This window comes from Urocitellus parryii, chromosome 7, assembly GCF_045843805.1.
Source record: "Urocitellus parryii isolate mUroPar1 chromosome 7, mUroPar1.hap1, whole genome shotgun sequence".
NCBI classification, from domain to species: domain Eukaryota; kingdom Metazoa; phylum Chordata; class Mammalia; order Rodentia; family Sciuridae; genus Urocitellus; species Urocitellus parryii.
Genome location: NC_135537.1, coordinates 61478614 through 61501404, shown reverse-complemented (window position 1 = coordinate 61501404; position 22791 = coordinate 61478614). Strand labels below are relative to the sequence as shown.

The following is a 22791-nucleotide window of genomic DNA, read 5'->3' as shown; positions in this document are numbered from 1 at the left end:
TTTCTCAATTTTATCTAGATTCCTTTGAGAGATTGTATAAAGATAGGAAAACATGGAGAAAATGGAGCCAATCAACACTTTGCAAAGTATGTGCTCTTCACTAACTATTTATCTTCTAGCTCAATCAAAAGTATTATATCTCTGATGACTTTTATCTGTATTTTAGGGCAAAATCTGGTGGTATTTCACTCATTTTCAGTCAGGTAAGAAGCACCTAGTAAATATTTTTTTCGAACTTTTATGCACACTTATATATGTATTTGTATGATTTCTTTTCACAATATGAAATTATTTTTCTGTAGGAATCTCAAATGGAGATCATTGGAATATATGTTTAAGTGCCTTTAAAATGTATTCATTGAAAAAAAAAACTTTTTAAAGATATGTTTTCCAGTAGGATCCTTGATTTTTTAAAATATTTTTTAGTTGTAGATGGACACAATACCTTTATTTATTTAACTTTACGTGGTGCTGACAATCGTACCCAGGGCCTCACACATGCTAGGCAAGCACTCTACCACTGAGCCACACCCCCAGCCCCCTTGGTATTTATTAAGTGTGCTGTATCTGTGGTTTAGGGTTTTGTCCTCAGGTGCTCGTCAGTGTGGGTGGGTTGGGAGAAGAGGTGGCAGTTCCTCCTGAACCTTGTGGCCATTTAGAAGGTGAAAGGCAAGCAAGCGCAGGCCACATGCATGAACTCAGGCTGACTCACGGCTCCCAGGCATGACTCAAGAGGGCCCTTCTGGTATCATCCTGACCCTTGGGGTCATGGTCTTTTGTTGATTCCCAATTTATTCTGTTTTCATTTATGTGCCCAATGCTGTGCTCAATATAGGTGCTCAGTACAGTACTGGCATTACAAGAGATTAAAACCTGTATATGTTTTGTATTGATGTCATGTGATTAGTGTGTAGATTGTCTTTAAAACTTTAAATGAGATCTACCACTTTCTTTGGGTTCTGGATTTCTTCTTCACCTTAAAATGAAGCATTAGCTGTGTTGCCTCAACTCAATTCTGCAAAGCTCTAGTTCTTTGAGGTGTGGAAGTGTTCAGAGAAAGATCATTCTATAATCAAGTGAGTGTCAGAAAAGCCAAACAAAGACAGATTCTTTGTTTCAGGACTCCACTCAAAGGTTTACCTATGGCAGTGCGCAGAGTCTCATAGGAGTCAGAAGGAGAGTGGCCCCTGCACTCCCTGGGTCACTGAGCCCTTTGGTTTATGGAACACTGTTTATTGTGTGTTAAAATTTATTTTACAAGAGCTAGGAGATTTCAGATTAGATGATTTTCTATTTCTCTCTTCCATGAGTCTATTTTTTTAAAATTTTTTTTAAAATTGTAGATGGACATGATACCTTTATTTTTTTATCTATTTATTTTTTATGTGGTGCTGAGGATCAAATCCAGTGCCTCATGCTTGCTAATCAAGCGCTCTACCACTGAGCTACAACCCCAGCCCTCCATGAGTCTATTAATTTTAAGAAAGAAAACATTTTGTGAGCTTCTTGACTTATTCTTTTAGTTATTTATTTTGCAGTACTAGGGATTGAACCTGGGGAATTCTACTACTGAGCTACTTCCCCAGTCCTTTTTATTTTTATTTTGAGATAGGATCTCAAATGAGGAACTTGCTGTCCTCACACTTGAGCCTCCTGAGTGGCTGGGACTATAGACCTGCACCCCCTGCTGGCAACTTCATGTTGCTTTACTGGCAGAGGTGGATACAGTTACAGCCATCTACCATTTTGAGAGGCTGCTATTAATTCTGGTCTGCCCCTGTGTTCTCCTATCCATTTATCTTACTACTTTTATGACCTTATTTTTGAACATCTATATTTGGGAAAGAAGTGGTACTCTCTCAGTTAAAACTAGTAATTTCATGATAAAACTTTGATTTCTTAGTTGTTTTAGCAAAATTTTACTAGCTTTGGACTTAGAAATGAAGTCCCCAAATCTGTTACATACTTTTAATAGTTTCCAAAAGTGATCTCAAACTAACCTGAAATCAGTTTAACATCAAGGGATGCCTGGACACAAAGCTACTCTTTTGAGTATTAAGCTTTCCGTGTTAAGTACACAACCAGGCAACTTTCTGTTTTCTGATTACTTAGTAAGTCATAAGGTCTCAGAAATAGGTTATGGTGCTTTAGATTTAGAGAGTTTTGCTTCCAGTTTTTTGGTGTTGCTTCCTTGTTATCTTGATAATTCTCTTTTTAATTTAATATTTATTATGTTAATATTTGAACTTTTAAGACCATACAAATTAATAATTAATTAGTGCAATAGTTTCACCAATGGAGATTATGTAACAATGATTTAAAATATTCAGTTCATAATATCCTAGTTTATAGTTATTCTTTATGGTGAAAAATTTTGGTTATTATTTCAAAAGTATTGACTTGTCTTCCTCAGGTATATTTTATTAAAGAACATAATATTGTTGCACCATATAAAATAGAAAGGGTAAGTAAAGTTCTTCATGTATTCCCAATAATTTATGTAGTGATTTTGAATATTAAGATTTTGTGACTTGATTAACATCTTTAGTCAAATATAATAATATTGGGTATACTTAAAAGCTTATTGCCAGTTATAACAAAATTACCCAAGGGAGACACAGACTTTAGTCCAAGAGAATTCAGTTAACCTCAAAATAAATAAACAAATAAATAAATAAACAAACAAACAAACAGATTAGCCTAAAGAATGAAAGCTTAAATGATTAGATTAGAAATCGAAATCAGAAAAAAAAGAAATTGAATTCAGAATATGGATCATTTATAAAAGTATTTGCTGGATTTTACTGAGAATTTCTTTGCTAATATATTACTAAAAAATATTTTTAAATATCTGAGAAATATTTATTTGTATGTTATAAAGTAATCTTCTTTGAAAACTCAGTTATAACTACTCTTAATTGGGTGGAAGCTGAGTAGACTTGAATACAGTGTCTGGTTCATCAGGAATTTTCAAATGAGCTTAGGTATTTCATTGAACTCCTATATTTTAATTCTTTATACTTCAGCTTAATGCATGGTAAAGAGATAACTCCAGCTAAAAGAGAGTTTTTAAAGGAGTTAGGAACAGGGCCAGTGCTCCTTATTCCTGGCACCTCTGTGAGTTAGGAAAATCCCTTCCCTGGGTAGATACATCCTCCAGCCTGAATCTCAGTCCAGATAGCAGGCCAGCCTGCAGTTTCTTAACCAGCAGTCTATGAAATGCACAACTGTATATGCCTCTGAGTTTTACAGATAAACATTTGCATACCCTGATTACTCCACAAATACAAATATTGAGTATTTAATTACTCTTAGAAGGTATTACTGGCATTTTGGGGAGGACAATTCTTCATTGTATGTGGCTGTCCCTCCTTACAGTCTCTTACTGCTGAATGCCTTTTTCACACTGCCCCCTTGTTGTTTACACAGCACCTACACACATTGACAAAAGCCTCCAGGGAAGTAGAATGCCCTACCCCCAAGTCGAGAACCCCTCCCTGGGATGCTGTCTCTCTTAAAGGCTTTCTCGAGACTCACCTCAAATGCAAGCTGCACAGTTATATATATGTATACATGTATTAGGGTTTTCTAAAGAAATAGAACCAGTAGGATGTGTGTATGTATATGCATGTGCATGAGTACATACATGCATGCATAGTGTGTGGGAGGGGTGGGGGTTGAGATTATTATCAGAAATTGACCCTTGTTATTATAAAGATTGAAAGGCACAGAAACAGGAGAGCCATCCATGTAAGTTCTACTTTGAGTCTGAGCCCTAGTCTCAAGGCAAGTCAAGACCCAAATCCCAGCTTGAACACAGAGAGAAAGAATATTTTTTTCTACTTAGCTTTTTATTTTATTCAGGTTCTCAATAAATCAGAGGAGGCCTGCCCACATTGGAGAGGGCAATCTACTTTACTAAGTTTACTGATTCAAATGTTAATCACATTCAAAAACATCTTCTGAGAGACATCCAAATATAATGTTTAATCAAGTATTTTGGCACCCCGTGGCCTAATCTAGTTGACACACAAAATTAACTATCACAATGCATACATACCTAGTCTCAGAGCATCTAAGTGTGTGAATTAGTCAACAGATTAATAATAAATGTCAGTACCCAATTTCAACAATGGGTAGAACATCCAGATAGAACATCGGTGAGGAAACAGAAGACAAGAAACACTGCAGACCAAATGGACCTGGCAAACACACACACAGCATTCACCCACAGCAGCAGAACACACATTCTTCTCAAGTTCATGGGACATTCCCAGGACAGATCACATGTGAGATCACAAAACAAGTCTTAACAAATTTAAGATGATGAAATATCATTTATTTTCCAACCACAATGGATTGAAACTAGAAATAACAGCAGAAAGCTGGGAAGTTCACAGATATATGGCAATTCAACAACATGCAACCAAGCAACCAGCGAGTCAAATAAGAAAAGAGAAATTAGAAAGTATCTCAAGACAAATAAGAACAAAAACACAACATACACAACAATGTATGGGAGCAAAGCAGTATTCAGAGGGAAGTTCATAAAGATAAATGCCTGCATTAAAAAAGAAGCCAGATCTCAGAATGAAAATCCTAACTACACATCAAGGAATTAGAACAAGAAGGGCAGAGTAAACCCAAAGTCAGCAGAAGGCAGGAAGCAATAAAATAGCAGTGAATCCTGGGCGAGGCAGAAACAGGTGGAACTTAGCTGGTGTTGCACAAATGATCTTAATGTCACAGGGATGACATGCTCCTCCTTCTCTATTGTTTTGATATCCTCCTCTTTTTGTTAGGGCAAAATGGAATATGTCTTTGAGTTGGATGTTTCAGGGAAAGTGGAAGATGTGGTGGAGACACTGCTTCAGGTAAGCCAGTGACTTAACCACTCCCTGGAAGGAGAACTCCGAAGCAAACTGAGGCAGAAACCTTTTTTAAAAAACATTTCATGTTTTCCTATGATCTGAACTGTAATCTCTTTTCTATCTACCTGGCAGATTTACTTGAATAAGTAGGATTTGCAAACTGTCTATTAGGAAGTAGCCATATATACACACAAAATAATCTGAGCTATCACCAAGTGACAGAATAATTCGTGTTTTTTGTTGCTTCTAAAGAAATTCTCCATCCCATCTGAGAAAAAAAAATGATCATGTGTATTTATGATATTGTAGCTTCACAGAGCATCCTGCCTTGACAAACTGGGTGACCAAACTGCCATGGTAAGTGTTCTTATTGGTATCTTTGTGAATTACCTTGTGTTGACATGTTTTCTCATAACTACTTAACATTCATAATTTTTAATGGATCTCTTCTCGTAGATAACTGCTATCTTGCAGTCACGTTTGGCTAGGACATCATTTGACAAAAACAGGTATGTTTTTAATGATTTTGTTTCCTGATTAGAAAAGCAGTGGGCATCGTCTTCTGTAGGCCTCACTGAGTATGTCCAAGACTGATGTTGTCATCGTCATCTCACCCCAAACCTGCCCACCCAAGGGGATGCACCAGCCTCAGATGAGGAGGAATTTGGGGGCTCCCTCCACTCTTCACACTTAACCTGTCAGTTAGCTGTCTTCATTTATGCCCCCTGATCTCTCCAGTACGTCCACTGTTTTCATCCTATGATTGCCCCAGTTCAGGCCACCCTGACTACCACCCCAGCACCACCACAGCTCCTAATCCATCTGCCTGACTCAAGTCTTTCCTCTTCCATATGTCCTCTTCCCTGGACCTAACGTCCTTTTAAACAATGCTGTTTCTGAAGCACTTGTTTAATCATACAACCTGCCTGCTTAGAGTTAGTTCTGTAAGACTCTCCAGGCCTTCAGGATGAATCTGAACACCTCATTGTGGGCACAATCTTTAAGGGCCAGTTTTTTTCCTGCTCCTAGTAGCTGATTGCTCTTGCGTTCTGTGCCCGAGCTGTTTGTATTACGTGCGGTTCCTGTGGTCCTGTGGATTCTTACCTCCGAGCCCTTGCTTAGAACATACACACTCCTCTTTTGCACATAGCTGTCTTTCCTTTCTGATTTCAGCTTAGATATCGGTTCTTCTAGAAAGTCTTTCTTGACCCCTCAAGTTACTTTAAGTACTTTTTTGTAGTATCCCATGGGGACCTAGAGAGAGTACATACACTCTTACAGTTCCATTAGTTTTTTCATTGATTTTCTTAGCTTTATTAATTAAAAAATGTATTTCAGTAAGAAATGACACTTTTGTATTATCCTGTTTTCTTCCTTGTTTCTTGCCTTATATTAAGTAAATTTGAGCTTTATGTCTATATATTCCTCTCTGAATCCACTGTGTCAATTACTCTAGACTCATGGTAACTATTAACACCTACCTGGTGATATAAGACCCCATATCCTGTTTTCCCAGTTTAACTTATGTCTTCACTAGTCTTAATCTTATTCACTTTGGTATAAATTTAAAATCAGCTTGTCACTTTCCATAAAAGAAAGCTTTGGACTTCTGCTTGTGACTGCAGAGAATCTATTGTCTTCTACTAAGTCTTCTTTAAAATCTTCTCTAGGGGCTGGGGATACAGCTCAGTTGGTAGAGTGCTTGCCTTGCGTGCAGAAGGCCCTGGGTTCAATCCCCAGCATGGCCACAAAAAATTAAATAAATAAAATCTTCTCTATAATCTTTCCTGTCTGTTGTTACATTTATTCCAAAAATTTCAGACTTTTGATGGTATTATAAATGGTTATGTTATTAAAATTTTCATTTCCTGTTGTTGATAGGTGGGATGCAATAGATTTTTGTGTGTTCATCTTTTCATCAACCCTGCTAAACTCCACAATCAGTTTCATTAACTGTAGATTCTTTATATGTATAAAATGTTATCTATGAATTTCTTGTAGTCTCCATTAGCATTTTTATTTTAGACTTTTGCATTTGTAAGCATTCATTCTTTGGACAGAGGAGAAAGTGTTGGTGAAACAGATTGATTTATGGGATTATTATGTTCTAGGCTTTTGCTAGAAGCCCATGTTTATAAATGAGATTAGTTTGTAATATTCTATTATGCTGCTGTCTTTGTGAAATTTGGGAATCAGAATGATCCTCACCTTTGCCCCTGCATTTTAATGTGTTAAAGAACTTGCCAGTAAAGCTATCTGGGCAGCAGTCCTATTTTCATGTTTATGTTTGCTTCTTTTTCCTTTATGCTCTACAGTATTAATTTTCTTTTCACTTTTGTGGTGGCAGGATCTATTAGGTAACTGGATTGCCAAAGGAAGAATAGTTTTCATTTTAGAAAGGAAAGGAATAATAATAAGAATCACCTTCCCCTGACCTACTTAGTATGTCATTTTTCTAAGTAGTGATTTAGACTGCAATTCTGTCCCTCTAAATTATATTCCATTACTTATAAAGAAATTTACTTATTTTGGTGCTGGGGATTGAACCCAGGGCATATGCATTCTAAGTATATGCTCTGTCACTGAGCTAGACCTTCCAGCCCCAGGAGATTTATTTTCAACCCAGATTTTTTAAACAGTGCCCTAAAATATGGCAAATTTGGTTGTTTTCATACTAAATTTAAATTCATAAAGCGAAGAGTAGAATTTTTCTTAATATTAGTTCTTTTTAGATTTATGACAGTAGAGTGTATTAGACATTTTTTGATTATATATTTTAGCAGTGGGTAGTAGAGAGGTCATTTTTTACTTTCTTTATTAAGATAGATCCAAACACAAATATACTTGAAATAACATTGAAGTAAGTATAATTATGTGGTCATAGCCTGTTAAAGTATAGCGTGAGTAAATGTCATTTGTGTCAAAATGTTTTTTGACTATAAAAATAGGTCTGAACCACATAAAATAGAAAATTATATGAAGGTAAGAATAGTTTCGAGACCAGTTTATTTTGGGAAGAGTAAGGGTTCATCTAAAGGTGGCGTTATTTATCCAACTCTTTTCTGTGACACATAATATCTTTTTAAAATATTTTTAGTTGTAATAATTTTATTTATTTATTTTTAATGTGGTGCTGAAGTTTGAACCCAGTGCCTCACACATGCTAGGCAAGTGCTCTATCACTGAGCCACAACTCCAGACCTATAATCTCTTTTGTTTTTAAGAAATCAAGCTTTCATTATATCATGTAAAAGAATGTCAACTTTATTTTAGTAGCCAATTTATATTATCACTTTCTTATGTTAAATGTAATGGTTAGACAAATGTCATACAAAGTCATGCTGTAGATATACCTAGAACATTGATCAATTTCTGACTTTTTTTTTTAACTTTTCAGATTCCAAAGTGTTTCTGAAAAGCTACACATGGAATGCAAAGCAGAAATGGTGACACCTCTGGTGACGAATCCTGGACATGTGTGCATCACAGACACCAACCTGTATTTTCAGCCTCTCAACGGGTACCCGGTATGTAGACCACGGGGTTAGGTACAGAGCTGCCTCTATTTTTAAACTTGACTTTTGGGGAGTTTGACTTCACAATTACAGTGTCCTCACATTTTGGTGAGGGTCAAAATCACCTGCCTATCACCCCTACCAGCACCTATTTTATAAGTTCCCCATGTAGTCCTGGAACACAGTCACCAAAGTTTAAGCTCCTTCAATCTATTTTCAGTCATTCTAGAGTCTCTTGATTTTAGTGTTGTAGAAAGAAACCTTTCCCCTCCTGATTTTAGGGTCAATGGAGATTTCTACCTTTCTATTAGAAAGCACTGCCGGAAGAGACCAAGGAGTTACACTGTCATTAATGAGAAATGGGTGTTTCCTATATATTCACTTATGTATATGAATATGAGGGTATTTCTTGTTTCTTCTTAATCACAAACACAGCAGATCTGAATGTTTCTTAAAGAAGCACTATGAACCTGCTCTCTTGGCTAGTGTGGAGGGGCATATTGAGATGCTGCTTTGGGGGCTCCTTCTGTGATCTTTGAAACAATCTTCTCTTTCACAAGGACATTAGACTCACTAGGCCAGAAAGGAAACTAGATTTCTTCACTAAAATCTGTAAAGAGTTATTGTTTCTAACAAACAAACAAATAAACGAATAAGTAGAGTTGTTATTTCCGTAGAACTATCTTCTTTTTGGAATGGTTCATTAGAAAAACAAAGAAACCCTAACACTCTCTGGCAGTGCAATTTAAAGAACTGAGAATGTTTTCTGCCATAGAAACCAACACCATGAAAATCCTCCAGACTGATTATGACAGGACACTAAAACAGTTCCTACTGTTTTAGTCAAGGATAGTGCTATACCAACTTCATCCACTAGGTGGTGGGGCACACTTGCCTGGTTCTCCAGTAGATGGTGCACATGGCTGGAGTGGCATTCTCTTAATATGAAATGAGTTGGCTTGCTGACAGAAAAGTGTCTAAATATGTGCCACAGTTTCAGAATCTGTAGTATGAGCCCTTACTCCTTTATAAATATGTGGTCTAGGATCCTTTACCTGACTTGGGATCTTTGAGGCATTTGACTCTATTGTAATATATACATATTGTAGTAATTTAATACACTATAATTGTTAAAGAGATATCAAACAGGATTCTTTAAAAAAATGTATGTCAGTATATCTGCGAAAAGATAGCAAAATTCCTGAGTTGTTATCTATACTTGTCCTTTAATATCCTATATCATCCAACAGTTTTGCAATTACCTTAAAAATAGCTGACTACATTGTTACTTGGGGTTACTGACATGGCCAAGGTCATGAAGATAGTGAAAAATAGCAGAACAGAATGTAAAATGAGATAAACTTGTTCCAGGTTCACTTGCAACACATTGGAGAAGCAGGATTTGGTTTTTGTTTTTATTTTTCCCACCCTTTCCTGATACTAAAGAACTAACCCTAACTTCTAATTGTGTTCGAATGGTAATGTTTGAAATTGTCTTTCTACTTTTTAAAGAAACCTGTGGTCCAGATAACACTGCAAGACGTCCGCCGCATTTACAAAAGAAGGCATGGCCTCATGCCTTTGGTGAGTTTGAGTGTAATTCTGTTTCTTGGTGGATGATTGTCAGACCTTCAGTTTAGCTGGTGGCTTATTGACTTACAGTCCCTAGAGAATGACTAAAAAGTGCAAGCATGTTATGTTGTAAGCAAGGACTCTAATTCTTGATACTCTTTCTTTTGGATAAGCTAGAAATCAACAAAAGAATAGCTCCTTTCTGTAAACAAGAGGTTCCCTTACAGAAATGTTTCTTTTGTTCCAAGATCTGGAGGGCTAAGAGTGCCCTTAATTTTCTCACCCCTGAGTTCTCAGAGTTTCTGGGCTCAGGCTAAAATAATGGATGCAGACCTAACCCAGCACTTCTCCTTCCTCCCTATTTACTGCAGCTCATTCTCAAAGCAGAATTTGGAAGATATTATGAGGGTAACTCTTCAGTAGAACTGTGGTATAGTCATAGTTAACTTATATCACCTCAACCTTTGGGCTTGGTGACAGAAATAGACAAAATAACCATTTGAATCATACAGGCTGAACTGTGGAACCAACCTAGATGCCCTTCATTATATGAGTGGATAAAGAAAATGTGGTATATATACACAATGGTATATTACTCATCATTAAAAGAGAATAGAGTCATGGCATTTGCAGGTAAATGGATGGAGTTGGAGAATATAATGCTAAATGAAGTAAGCCAATCCCAGAAAACCAAAGGTCAAATGTTTTCTCTGATATAAGGATGCTGATTCACAATGGGGATAGGGGGCAGCATGGGATGAATAGATGAACTCTAGATAGGGCAAAGGGAAGGGAGGGGGTAAGGGGGTAAGAAAGGCATTGGAATGAGATGATGTGGACATCATTATCCTAAGTACATGTATGAAGACACAAATGGTATGACTGTACATTGTGTACAACCAGAGATGAAAAATTGTGCTTTATATGTATAATATGAATTGAAATGCCATTCTGCTGTCATATATAATGAATTCGAATAAATTTTAAAAAAAGAAAAAAGAAAATAAATCATATGGGCTGTTCTTCCCAGCATTCCCCTGAATAAACAAATGTCCATATTTCTGTTTATCTTATTTACCTTAGAAACCAGTCTTTACTGAAGGTTTTTGATATTACATCAATATACAGTTATTTTTTTCCTCCTTGGAAGATTAACCAATGACTTGATTACAAAAGTATTTGTGGAATTTTTACTCTCAGATTTTGTTTTCAAATTGTGAAATATAATCATCTTCCTGCCGCTTTACATACTGAATACTCTGCATTTCCAGTGCTAATAGAGAATTGGGGAAACAGATACTGTTAAAAATCTACTTCTTTGAGTATAGAGGATTAGTCAGATAGAAAAGAAATAAACATTAAATGCTTTCTTTGCCATTTGCCATGATAATCTCTGTGAGGTGGATGATCTCATATTTTATAAATAAAGAAATTGAGACTTATTAAAGAGTTAACTTTCTAACTTCCTAGCTAGTAAATCGAGAATTCCTACCCTAAATCACCTTGCCAGCACAATATTTATGAAGCTCATAGTTTTCTGAAAATTATTTATTAATTGAATGGGTTACTCAATTACCACTTTGTTAGATATACATAATTATTTAATTTATAAGAGAAAGCTAAACATACATGTCTGAAAAGATCTTGAATGGATGGATAGGCTAATTTTGAATTTCAAAGTAATAAGTTCACAAAAGGTATTATCCATGCAAACATTCAACACCAAAGAGGATTTTATGGTTTACTTGAAATGCATATGCTGTTCCCAGGAAGTTTATAAATACATCATAAACAAATATAAAGACATAGCTATATTCTTGAGTCAGATTATAGGTGGAAAACAGGAATGCAAGCCATAAAAATCAAGAATACAGATATGTAACTGAACAGTTTTTATAATTAGGCACTTACTCTGGGATTGCAAGATGAGCATGGTGCCATTTGTTCAACTCTTTTTGTTCTGAATTACAGGGCCTGGAAGTATTTTGCACAGAAGACAATCTGTGTTCTGACATCTACCTGAAATTCTATGAGTCTCAAGATCGAGATGACCTCTATTTTTACATTGCCACATACCTAGGTTTGCTGTTCACCCTTCATTGTGTCTGTTCATGCAGAAGTGGTTTAACTCCTCAGGAGCTGGGATAGCACCGAGGAGGAGAAAGATGCTCTGTCTAGAACCACCTCTCCATGGTGCTACTTACTTCTCATCAGTAACTATAGTTGTCAAAATAGTATCTTAAAACTGAGGGACATATGCATTCATTTTGGTAATAGTTCATTCCACTTGTATTTTTTAAAAAATCTTGATAAATATATTTAAATGTTTTTACTATTTTAATGACCTCCAACTTGAATAGATTATAATGAATCCACCGAAGTATTTTTGTATTCAGTCGTGTCTAATGGTAGTTTATGAACACCAGGACTGAATTTCTTAATATGAGACAGTGAGGTATCCAGTTGTATGACTGTGATCACTGATTTGATCTTAATCACAAGCTGTAAAACTACACAGAAGGATCACATAAATCTTCTGATATAGCACCGTTGGACTAGAAATCACTTTTTTTATTAATAACAATTGGTCAATCTTTATTGAATTTTCCTACCTTTGCCAGAGAGAATACCTGTATTTTTCTTGTTGAGCGTATGCTTTTTTTTTTAAATAAATTGCTTGACTGAATTAAACTATTCTTATTTACAAAGTTGCCAGATTAACATAATGGAATGATTTTTAAAAATGAATGTTGGAGTTTGACTAATATTATCTTATTTTGTTTGTTCTTCTAGTGTATAGTGTACCCATTTATGAGATATGTAGTAAAGTACATTTTCCCTTACAAATTAAATTTTTCCCTCAAGGAGTGATAGTTTACATACAAAAAGGAATATATATTACTTTACATTAAGTTTATAGTTATATTTTTCATTTATTGAACTCTTTAAGTGAAATTAATACATGTCTATAGCTTTGCTACAAATTTGCTTTTATCTTTTTGTTTCTGATATATTTTTCTAATTGTAATAAAATTACAACAAAAAACTCAGCTTCCCTGGTGAGTCCTAAAATCTCAAGTCAAAAACCTTACCCTGATCTAAAACATCTGATTTCTTTCAAGCTGTCAGTTCCTTTGAGTTTTTTTCCTAAGATTGTACTTTTTCAGGATTGGCAAAAGGGAAGGGAGAGAGTTTGATTTTTGAAGCCCATTCTTAGTAGCTGATTGGAAAAGATATTTGTTAAAAAAACAAATATGAATATTGAATTAACATGTATTCAGTTGCTTGATGCATCCAGTAAAAAATTGAAAGCAGAATTTTCTGAACAAAATAAAAACTACTTGAAGGACAATTGGTTCAGTCCACACTCTGAGAGTAAAGTTCTTCTTGGTATGTGTTGCCTGTGACTCCAGTTTTGCAGTCAGGGGGCCTCTCTGGTTCTTCCAGTTTGAGAATTGGTCCTCTTGCCAAACAATTTTTTTCTTCTTTAACAGTTTCTTTTATTTTTCTTAGTCCTCACGTGCATGATATGTAATTGTTGACAAATTAACATTAGTATACCTCTTCCAGAGCTAAAAGAAAACTAAAGGATAGTTTTGTTCTAATTCCATAAAAGTGAAGATAATAAACCTTCACAAATGACCATTAGTTTTAAAAATGCACTAGAACTAAGCACATTTGGAATGATTTTTTAAAATTTATTTATAAATATCTGTTGTTATGTAATATTCATATATTTGCTCTGTAATTTTGTATTTGTTTAGATCACGTTGTATTTTGGTGGTTAGATAGTAGTTCAATATATTTAATAATTTGCTCTCCTGGATCTTAGAGGTATCCATATTTAGTTGAGCTGCTACATTGTGAAAACACATCAACAGCCTACTTTTCTTTTCTCAAAACATACATTTCAGGGGCTGGGGATATGGCTCAGTTGGTAGAGTGCTTGCCTTGCATGCACAAGACCCTGGGTTCAATCCCCAGCACCACAAAAGAATACATATGTTTCACAACTTTGTGGAAGGGTCTTACGTTTTAAGCATCTAGTTTTTACATACTAAGTAAACGCTAGCCAGCCATTTGCAGAGTTTGTGACGGCTCCCGGCCTTCTCCTTCTTCAGAGCACCACGTTGCAGAGCACACTGCTGAGAGCTACATGTTGCAGTGGCAGCGGGGGCACCTTTCCAACTACCAGTACCTCCTCCATCTCAACAACCTGGCTGACCGCAGCTGCAATGACCTCTCCCAGTATCCCGTGTTTCCATGGGTAATAAGTGATTATTACAGCTCAGAATTAGGTAAATGCCGTGAATGGGTTTTGACGGAGCTGAGTTGGAAGTGGTCATCTTAATAGTTTTTAAAGGAGAGAATTAATTCTGCTTTAGAATCCTGATATCATACATGAGCAAATTAGAGCTCATTACGATTTTATTACTAAACATCATCAGTTTCTGTTCCAAGATACTGGATAAGTGTTCCATAAATCATATAAATGTTTCTATGTTTTCTCCACCAAACCTCTTGAAGGAGACACAGAAAATAATGCGCATAATTTTTATCTGGTTTTATATTGTTTTCTGTAAATACCAAGTTTTGAAATATTTAAGCTTCTCATTGAAAATCATGACTCAGTTTATCAAATTATTTTAAAATTCATTTTGACCATGGTGATTACCAAAAGAAATTTAACTATTCATCATAGAATATTTAATCAAAGAAGGAAATAAAAATCATCTATACTTGTATTACTGAGAGATAACCATTTTAACTTTGTGGTCTATGTACTTTTCTTTTGCTCCCTCAAATTATTAAAAATGTGATCATATTATAATTTTATTATGTAATATTTATAATTATATATTGTGAACAATTAATTCCTTTTGACAGTTCACTGAATTGAACTTTTGTGATTGAAGGAAATAATAGATTTTCTAGGAATATGAGAATTTATCTCTCTCATAATATTCAGGTCCCTAGTTTTCAAATTATGTTAATATCACAGAATAATAATATTCACTGTCATCTAAACATAGAAAATAAGTCTTGGTAAAAGAATTACTTTTTAAGTTACTTTAATTTTTTTCTTGTCTTAAATTGGAGTACAGTTCTTTTGTTTTTAACCAGAAATCTTTTTTTAAAAATTCAATTTCATTGATTTTTGTCAAATTAAAACTATTACTCTTATGTGGATATTGCTATCCTTTTCATTATAATTATACAAATAAAAAAATAAATTTAGGGATTTATATCAACTGTTTTTAAAAACTATTATAGAAATAAAACTGAATTTGAATCAGTTCAGTAGTATAATGGCATACGCTGAAGTTATTTATTTTTGTCTACAGATTTGTCAAATCCAGCAACCTTTCGGGATCTTAGTAAGCCAGTGGGAGCCTTGAATAAGGAACGGCTGGAGAGACTGTTGGTACTGGATGGGGGATGCTTGGTTTCTAAGAGATATCATGAGCCACAGCCTGTGTTTCCACAGTCACTGAAATTCATTCTCCCAGTCTTTGGGAGGTGTACCAGGAGACTCACTGACCCTGTGTAATAGGTTTTCTCACCTCCTCCCCACCACGAGTGCTCACCATTTGTATTTTTGATCTATAATTCAGGAAGTAGGAGGGTGACCTGTTTAAGGTTTACCAAATATTTTCATGAAGGCATTCAACAGTAAATGGCACAAGGGATGCGTGCAATCAGTTGTGTTTCATCTAGCCTCAACGCTGTTACCACAAAGCCAAGAAAACCAAAATTCTTGTGACAGGAATGCCATTGGTCACATTGAACCTTCCCTCTTCTGTTTATCCTTAGAGGGAAATTAAGGAATGTAGTGTATCCACGCCCATGATGTCTTAAGCTTTTACCTGAGTCAGTTACTACTTTGTAGCCAACACTAAGCACTATTTTTTCCCCTATATCATAGATACGCTATGAGGAAATGCCTGAGCCAAAGTTCATGTATGGAAGTCACTACTCTTCCCCAGGTTATGTGCTCTTTTATCTTGTTAGAATTGGTAAGAATCTTTAGCAATATCCTCAGTTACATCTTATTTTTCTTTATGAAATGATTCTATGATCCGACTTAACCTGATTTTTTTTTCTCTAGCACCAGAATATATGCTATGCCTACAGAATGGAAGATTTGATAATGCAGATAGAATGTTCAACAGGTTTGATATCAATGCCTCCCCATCTTTAGCACTTTGAGTACAAAAACACAGTATGTTTCCTTTAAAATTCTAAATAGGGCTGGGGTTATGGCTGAGTGGTAGAGCACTTGCCTAGCATATGTGAGGCACTAGATTCAATTCTCAGCACCACATATAAATAAATAAATAAAATAAAGGTCCATCAATGTCTAAAAAAATATTTTAAAAAATAGTAGATATGGGGCTGGGGATGTGGCTCAAGCGGTAGCAAGCTCGCCTGGCGTGCATGCGGCCCAGGTTTGATCCTCAGCACCACATACAAAGATGTTGTGTCCACCGAAAACTAAAAATAAATAAATAAATATTAAAACACTCTCTCTCTCTCTCTCTCTCTCTCTCTCTCTTTAAAAAAAAATAGTAGATATAAACAAAAATGTAAATATAAAAAACCACTACTTGTAGCTTTTCCTTTTAGGCTTTTTCAAAACATATATATGTGTGCATGAATGTGTGTATAAATGAAGTGCATATTTTAAATATAGATTTTTCTCCTGCCTTTTGTAGCCTAATATTATATCTTGACATTTTGCCCATCATTAGGTATTCTTCAAAACACTGATTTTTAAAATTATTATATCACATTCTAACATGTCATAAATTATTTCAACTGTCTTTCTCTGTTGGGCATTTCGATCATTTCCAACATTTTATTATTCTTAATTCTACTATAAATTGATTATAACTTAATGAGAGAGAGAGAGAATGTGTGTGTGTGTGTGTGTGTGTGTGTGTGGTGTATGTGTGTGTACACATATATATTCGGTAATATTTCCTTTAAATAAATCAAAAGATAAAGATGGAAATACCCAGTATCACCAAAAAAAGAAAAAAAGAAAAAGGAAGTAAAGTTTTCTTAGAATCCCACCACACTGAGATGAGATAATCATCATCATTGTTAATATTTTAGTTTATATCTATACACATACTTTTTTTCTGTTTTTTTTTTTTATAGTTGTAGATGGTCAGCATACGTTTATATGTTTAGTTTTTTATGGGGTGCTAAGGATCAAACTCAGTGCCTCACACAGGCTAGGCAAGCGTTCTGCCACTGAGCTACAGCCCCAAGCCAATACACATACTTTTAAATGAGCTATTAAAACAGTATGCTGATATTTTAATGTCTGGGCACCTTGAATGAGGCCATGTGTGTGTGTGCGTCTAATGATGTAGACTTGAACTCTACACTCATCCCTTTGTGACCCCCAAAGAAGTTACATGAGCCCCTGAGCCCCATTTGTCTCTTTCATTGAAGGGGAATACTCACTATGTGAATATTAAGAACTCTGAGTGAATGAGAAAAATGAGTTAGTATAGGTAAAGAGTACAACAGTAGTGGTTGCATAGGTGGGTGCATAGGAAGGACTGCTGTTGGTATTTCTGTAGCTTAGATTTAACATGAGATTTTTTTTCCATATTTAGTATTGCAGAAACCTGGAAAAACTGTTTGGATGGTGCAACAGATTTTAAAGAGGTAAGCAGTTAATACTGAGTATTCTCAGGGCTTGTGGTTTCTAACTGTTTTTAAAAATGTTACTGTTTTCTTTTCTTCCCCTGGAACTTTCAGTTGATCCCAGAATTCTATGGTGATGATGTCAGCTTTTTAGTCAATAGTCTGAAGTTGGATTTGGGGAAGAGACAAGGAGGACAGATGGTTGATGATGTAGAACTTCCCCTGTGGGCCTCAAGTGAGTACCTTCATGCACATACTGTGTTATGTACATTTTTTACTGGATAGTACAATTTCAGCGTCATTGTTTTCTTGTTGAAATTTTTAAAAATAACGATATTATTCTATAAATAAGTCAATATCATTAGTCTGTTCCAAATCAGAAGTATTCTGAGTCTATGATATAAAAACATTCATATGTATTTGAGAGACATAAGATTGGAAAAACGATTCTTACCATTCCCCACCCCCCAAAAAATGTACATTTCATGTGGAGGGAAAATCTCATTAAGAAATATGCACTTCTTAGGTATCCTAAAAGCTTAATCTGCATAGGGACAGACAAAAGAAATGAGAGTGAATATAATGGAGTCTGTGTCAGGTTTTGATTGAGTCTGATTTGCTAGGTCCCGAGGACTTTCTCCAGAAGAGCAAGGAGGCACTGGAAAGCAATTATGTATCAGAGCATCTCCATGAATGGATTGATCTAATATTTGGCTACAAGCAAAAAGGGAGTGATGCTGTTGGGGCCCATAATGGTATGTATTTACGTTCATTGAACTTTCAATTAGAGTTTAGTGAGGAGGAAAGCAAACAAAGAAAAATAAGGTTAGAGCAATCAAACATTTCTTTAGTAGAAGCATCTTCCTATCAGAAAATACTGCTCACTGGCTCCGTGACCATGGGTTAGATACAGAATAACCAAGGATACAGGGCTTTTGCCTAAATAACAACTGCTGCCCCATGGTCTCAGTGTTTCAGGACCCCTTGTGATTACCAAAACCGGTGAATGCTCAAGAGTCCCGTATGTAAAATGGTGTTGTGTTTGCATATAACCTACATACATCTTCCTGCATATTTAAATCACCTCCAGATTACTTATAACACCAAATACAATGTAAATGCTGTGTAAATAGCTGTTATACTGTATTGTTTAGAGAATAATGAAAGAAAAAATTTGTACCTGTTTTGTATAGATGCAGTTCTTTTTTTCAAATATATGCAGTTGGTTGAATGCACAGATGTGAAATCCACAGATATAGAGGGCTGACTGTACTCTCCATCCCATTTAAAAATTTCTAAAAATTGGATAGAACAGTGACCTCAATTCTTATGAAAGGCCCCAGAGTTTCTTTTTAATTAAACAGAAAAAGAAAAAAATAGTGGACAGTATACCTCCTCTTCAGCTTCTGTGCTGATCTGCCTCCACTTTTCTGGGCAGTAATAAAAAAATAAAGCTAGAAATTCAGACCTCATTGCTCATGGCAGTGCAGAGTCAGACCAATACTCTGACTCAAGCTTCCCTTAAGGAGAAAATAATGCTGACCAAGGTCCACCGAGATAACCAATCAACTAATCAGCCAATTCGATTTTTGTTCATCAACAGATAATAATTCTAGTTAATATTTACTCAGTTTATAGTAGTATGTTTTGCAAAGTGAAAATTCAATGTCTTTGAATATAGTTTTAAATTGTTAGGTTGGTTGTTTATATTCTGAACAGGGTGAATATGATACCTAAGTAGTACAACTTTCAATAGTGTTTACATCTCTCTTTCAGTATTTCATCCCCTGACCTATGAAGGAGGTGTTGACTTGAACAGGTACTTAAATATCTATAAAGCATTTCTATATGAATTATAAAATATCTCTATCTGAATTACTAATGTAGTTATTTGAGAGTGTTAAGATGTGGAAATTTTAAAATAAACTCTATCTTGTCTTCACTATTACATTAGTTATAAAATAATCTAAAAGTCTGCAATGAGGCTTAGATAGTCCTGGTCCATAGTTGCTATTATTATTTGAGGGTTAATCTCTCCTGTTGATCTACATTATTTGAAACATGTGCTTTCAGGGAACTTGAACCTGGTGGTTTACTGCATTATTTGTGTTCTGTCCTAAAGCATTGAGGATCCTGATGAGAAAGTAGCCATGTTAACCCAAATCTTGGAATTTGGGCAGACACCAAAACAACTGTTTGTGACACCACATCCTCGAAGGATCACCCCCAAGTTTAAAAGTTTGTCCCAGACCTCCAGTTATAATGCTCCTATAGTAGATTCCCCAGGTAAGTTTTATAAAAAGAACGTGAGCACCTTCTGTTTCTCCTTGTGTTTGAGATGTTTCTGAAGATTCTAAAGAGGAGATGAACTGCTTAGAGATGTTTCTCAGGGGCTGGAGGTGCAGCTCAGTGGTAGAGCATTTGCTCAGCATGGAAGGCCTGGGTTTAATCCTCAATACTGAGAGGAAGAGGGAGAAGGAGATGTTTTTCTTCTCTCCTGTTTTTTTTGTTTTGCTTTGTTTTTAACTGTTAACTTTGAGATAAACACTTTTGTTTTCTGGTACTTTGAGTGAGACTTGGCTGTATTTTGTGCTGTGGGTCCCTTTCTTTTCTTGTTTTACAAGTTAGGGTTTAGTGCTGAGCAATTCATGTATCTTAATATATATATATATACATATATATTAGTATATAGTTGTAGATGTACACAACACCTTTATTTTGTTTTTTGTACATATTTATATATTTTTATTATTATATTATGCTTCTATATTTATATATATAATGTATATCTTATATATATATGTATATATATATATATATATATATATATATATATATATATAATTTTAGTTGTAGATGAACACAATATCTTTATTTTGTTTATTTTTTATGTAGTGCTGGGATCAAACCCAGTGCCTCTTGCATGCTAGGCAAGTGCTCTACCACTGAGCCATAACCCCAGCCCAATTCACATATTCATACTTAGAACCCAGGCCCTGGCTGCTGTAGCAGTCACTGTCCACCTTGCTCTTTCCCCAAAATGGCTTCCTCCATCTCCAATTCTTTACCAAACCTACATATAAACCTTAAATTCAAACTGTTCTGTTTTCTTCCTTTTTTCTTATTTAACTTTTGACAAACAGTTACAGAGTATTCTATCCAGATGCTAGGTGCTAAAATGAACTTGACCCATTTTTCACACTTGATATTTGGAAAGGAAGGAACCACCCACTGTACCTTTACTCAGTTATGTGTTTTTTTATCTGATATCAGAGAACCTCATCCTATAGCCCCAAAGGAAGAGCTAGCTGTGTGGCACCATATGGCACCGTGGCAGCAGATTCACTGCATATCTTTTTATCCCCAATTCTGTCTATCCCAAGCAAATCCAGGCTTTTCAGGCTCATGGTCTCAAGCCTGGAGGAACAGCTTATAGAAGTTACTTGACCCAGGGGTAGCTCAGTGCACTTCCTTAAGACATACTGTATGCTTCACGAGGTTAAGTCATAAAAGACCATAGGATTATCTTTTGATGCTGTTTCATCCTGTGCTCTGCTAGGTCACCAGCTACAACCACAGTCATGTGATTGCTTTAAGTGCCAGCATTTCTTAAAGCAGAAGTGAAAGCATTTCTTTTACCCCATCTTTTGTATTGATTTCTTCCCTCCTCTTCCACTTCAAAAACAAAACGAAACTTCGGCATTCTTAGGCAGTGGCCAGGTTTTTGCAAAGATTGCTGATAAGGAAATGGTTGTTCAGTCTTATATTTCCTGAAATTCGTGAGTCAGTAGGCAAGTAAAAGCTTTGCAAACTTTAGGAATACTATAGTATTCAGATTTTTCTCTACATAATTTCTTTCCTCATCTAACATGGCCTAATATCTAACAAGTACATTTGACAGCAGTTACAATTTGGGGGGGGGGGGTGTTTTGTTTTCTTGGTTGTTTAATTTTCATAGATAATAACACAGATAGGATGAAGTTGTCTGTCGGTAATTTAGTTGACTCAGCAATGATTTAATGTAGTCTCTCCAGGTGAAGAGTCTTTTGAAGATCTGACCGAAGAAAGCAAAACACTGGCCTGGAATAACATCACCAAACTGCAGTTACATGAGCAGTATAAAATCCACAAAGAGTAAGGATATCTATGCTTCTCTGTAGCCTATGGTTTTTGCAAAAGTTAAAACTTTCTTAGGATTGAGCTGTTTTAAGCTGAGTTGGGGCGGGGTGGGGGGAGTTTTCTTTCAATGTTGTCTTGATTGCTTTTTATCCCCCCCCCCATGTCTACAGTGATCTGTCACCTAAAGTCAATGTAGCAAGTGAAAAGTTTGGCACAAAATGACATGTTGACCCACTCGACTCCTGCTGCCATTGCTGCCATCTGTCCTTCTATAACATGAATTCAGTTCTGCAGACAAGAAATGGTCTTCTACCTCTCAGATTGAACACACCACCCCTATAATCATTGATGGTCTGAAGATAACTATATTTCACTGCACAGTCGTGAAATGTTTTTTGCAAAAAAAAGTGGGATGCCACCCATTATGTGAATTTTTTATTATGATTATTATGCTGGTATTCCTTAAAATCCTGTCTTTGACATAGGATTAGGATGCAAATATGTGTTAATGTGTGACCATGATTATATGGTGAAATACTGGGAGAAGCATGATCTTCCTCAAGTATTGAGTTTACTGATAATATGGGGGAAATGCATCTTTTAAAAATATGATAAATATTAGTGTGTACACAGAGAACATTGCAAAGATCACATGAAGTTTTTAAATCATACCTGTACTTCAAAGAAACTGGGCTTGCTTTGGATACAGGGGAGATGTGTGTGTTCCCTCTCCTGTCTGTAAAGGATGTTCCTTGTCCTTCTGTAGGAAGGCTTGAGAAGCACTGACCTAGCCTGGCCAACTCGATTACAGGAGCCCAGGGTCCTGCTACATGGCCACCAACAGCCTGACAGTTTCATGATTGCATATGCCATTGCTCATGGGTGGACCTGGACATGCTGTATGCCTGGCTTAAGGTGCATGACTCTAAACCAGAGTACAGCATTCTGAAAAGAAATAACTAGTTCTACCCTGTCCGTTGTTTTAACAATGGTGTGTCTTTTCTCACCTTCTCCAAATAGCATGTATGTAGAAAGGGACCTTGTAATCCAGG

General features: G+C 35.7%; 1 protein-coding gene across 2 annotated transcripts in view; it reads left to right on the top strand.

Moving 5' to 3' along the window:
- Positions 1-22791, top strand: part of Nsmaf (neutral sphingomyelinase activation associated factor) — a 53261-nt gene that overhangs the window by 21683 nt on the left and 8787 nt on the right. The window contains exons 4-22 of one of the 2 annotated variants that reach the window (XM_026390798.2): positions 19-86; positions 167-203; positions 2414-2464; positions 4803-4874; positions 5181-5228; positions 5328-5380; positions 8269-8398; positions 9899-9970; positions 11930-12038; positions 14080-14256; positions 15304-15383; positions 15885-15975; positions 16068-16131; positions 17590-17641; positions 17735-17855; positions 18244-18375; positions 19397-19439; positions 19743-19906; positions 21655-21754. In XM_026390798.2, the coding sequence (XP_026246583.1) occupies positions 19-86; positions 167-203; positions 2414-2464; positions 4803-4874; positions 5181-5228; positions 5328-5380; positions 8269-8398; positions 9899-9970; positions 11930-12038; positions 14080-14256; positions 15304-15383; positions 15885-15975; positions 16068-16131; positions 17590-17641; positions 17735-17855; positions 18244-18375; positions 19397-19439; positions 19743-19906; positions 21655-21754 (1664 nt within the window). Of the gene's footprint in view, positions 1-18; positions 87-166; positions 204-2413; positions 2465-4802; positions 4875-5180; positions 5229-5327; positions 5381-8268; positions 8399-9898; positions 9971-11929; positions 12039-14079; positions 14257-15303; positions 15384-15884; positions 15976-16067; positions 16132-17589; positions 17642-17734; positions 17856-18243; positions 18376-19396; positions 19440-19742; positions 19907-21645; positions 21755-22791 lie in introns of both variants that reach the window. The other variant, XM_026390797.2, reaches the window with a different exon arrangement.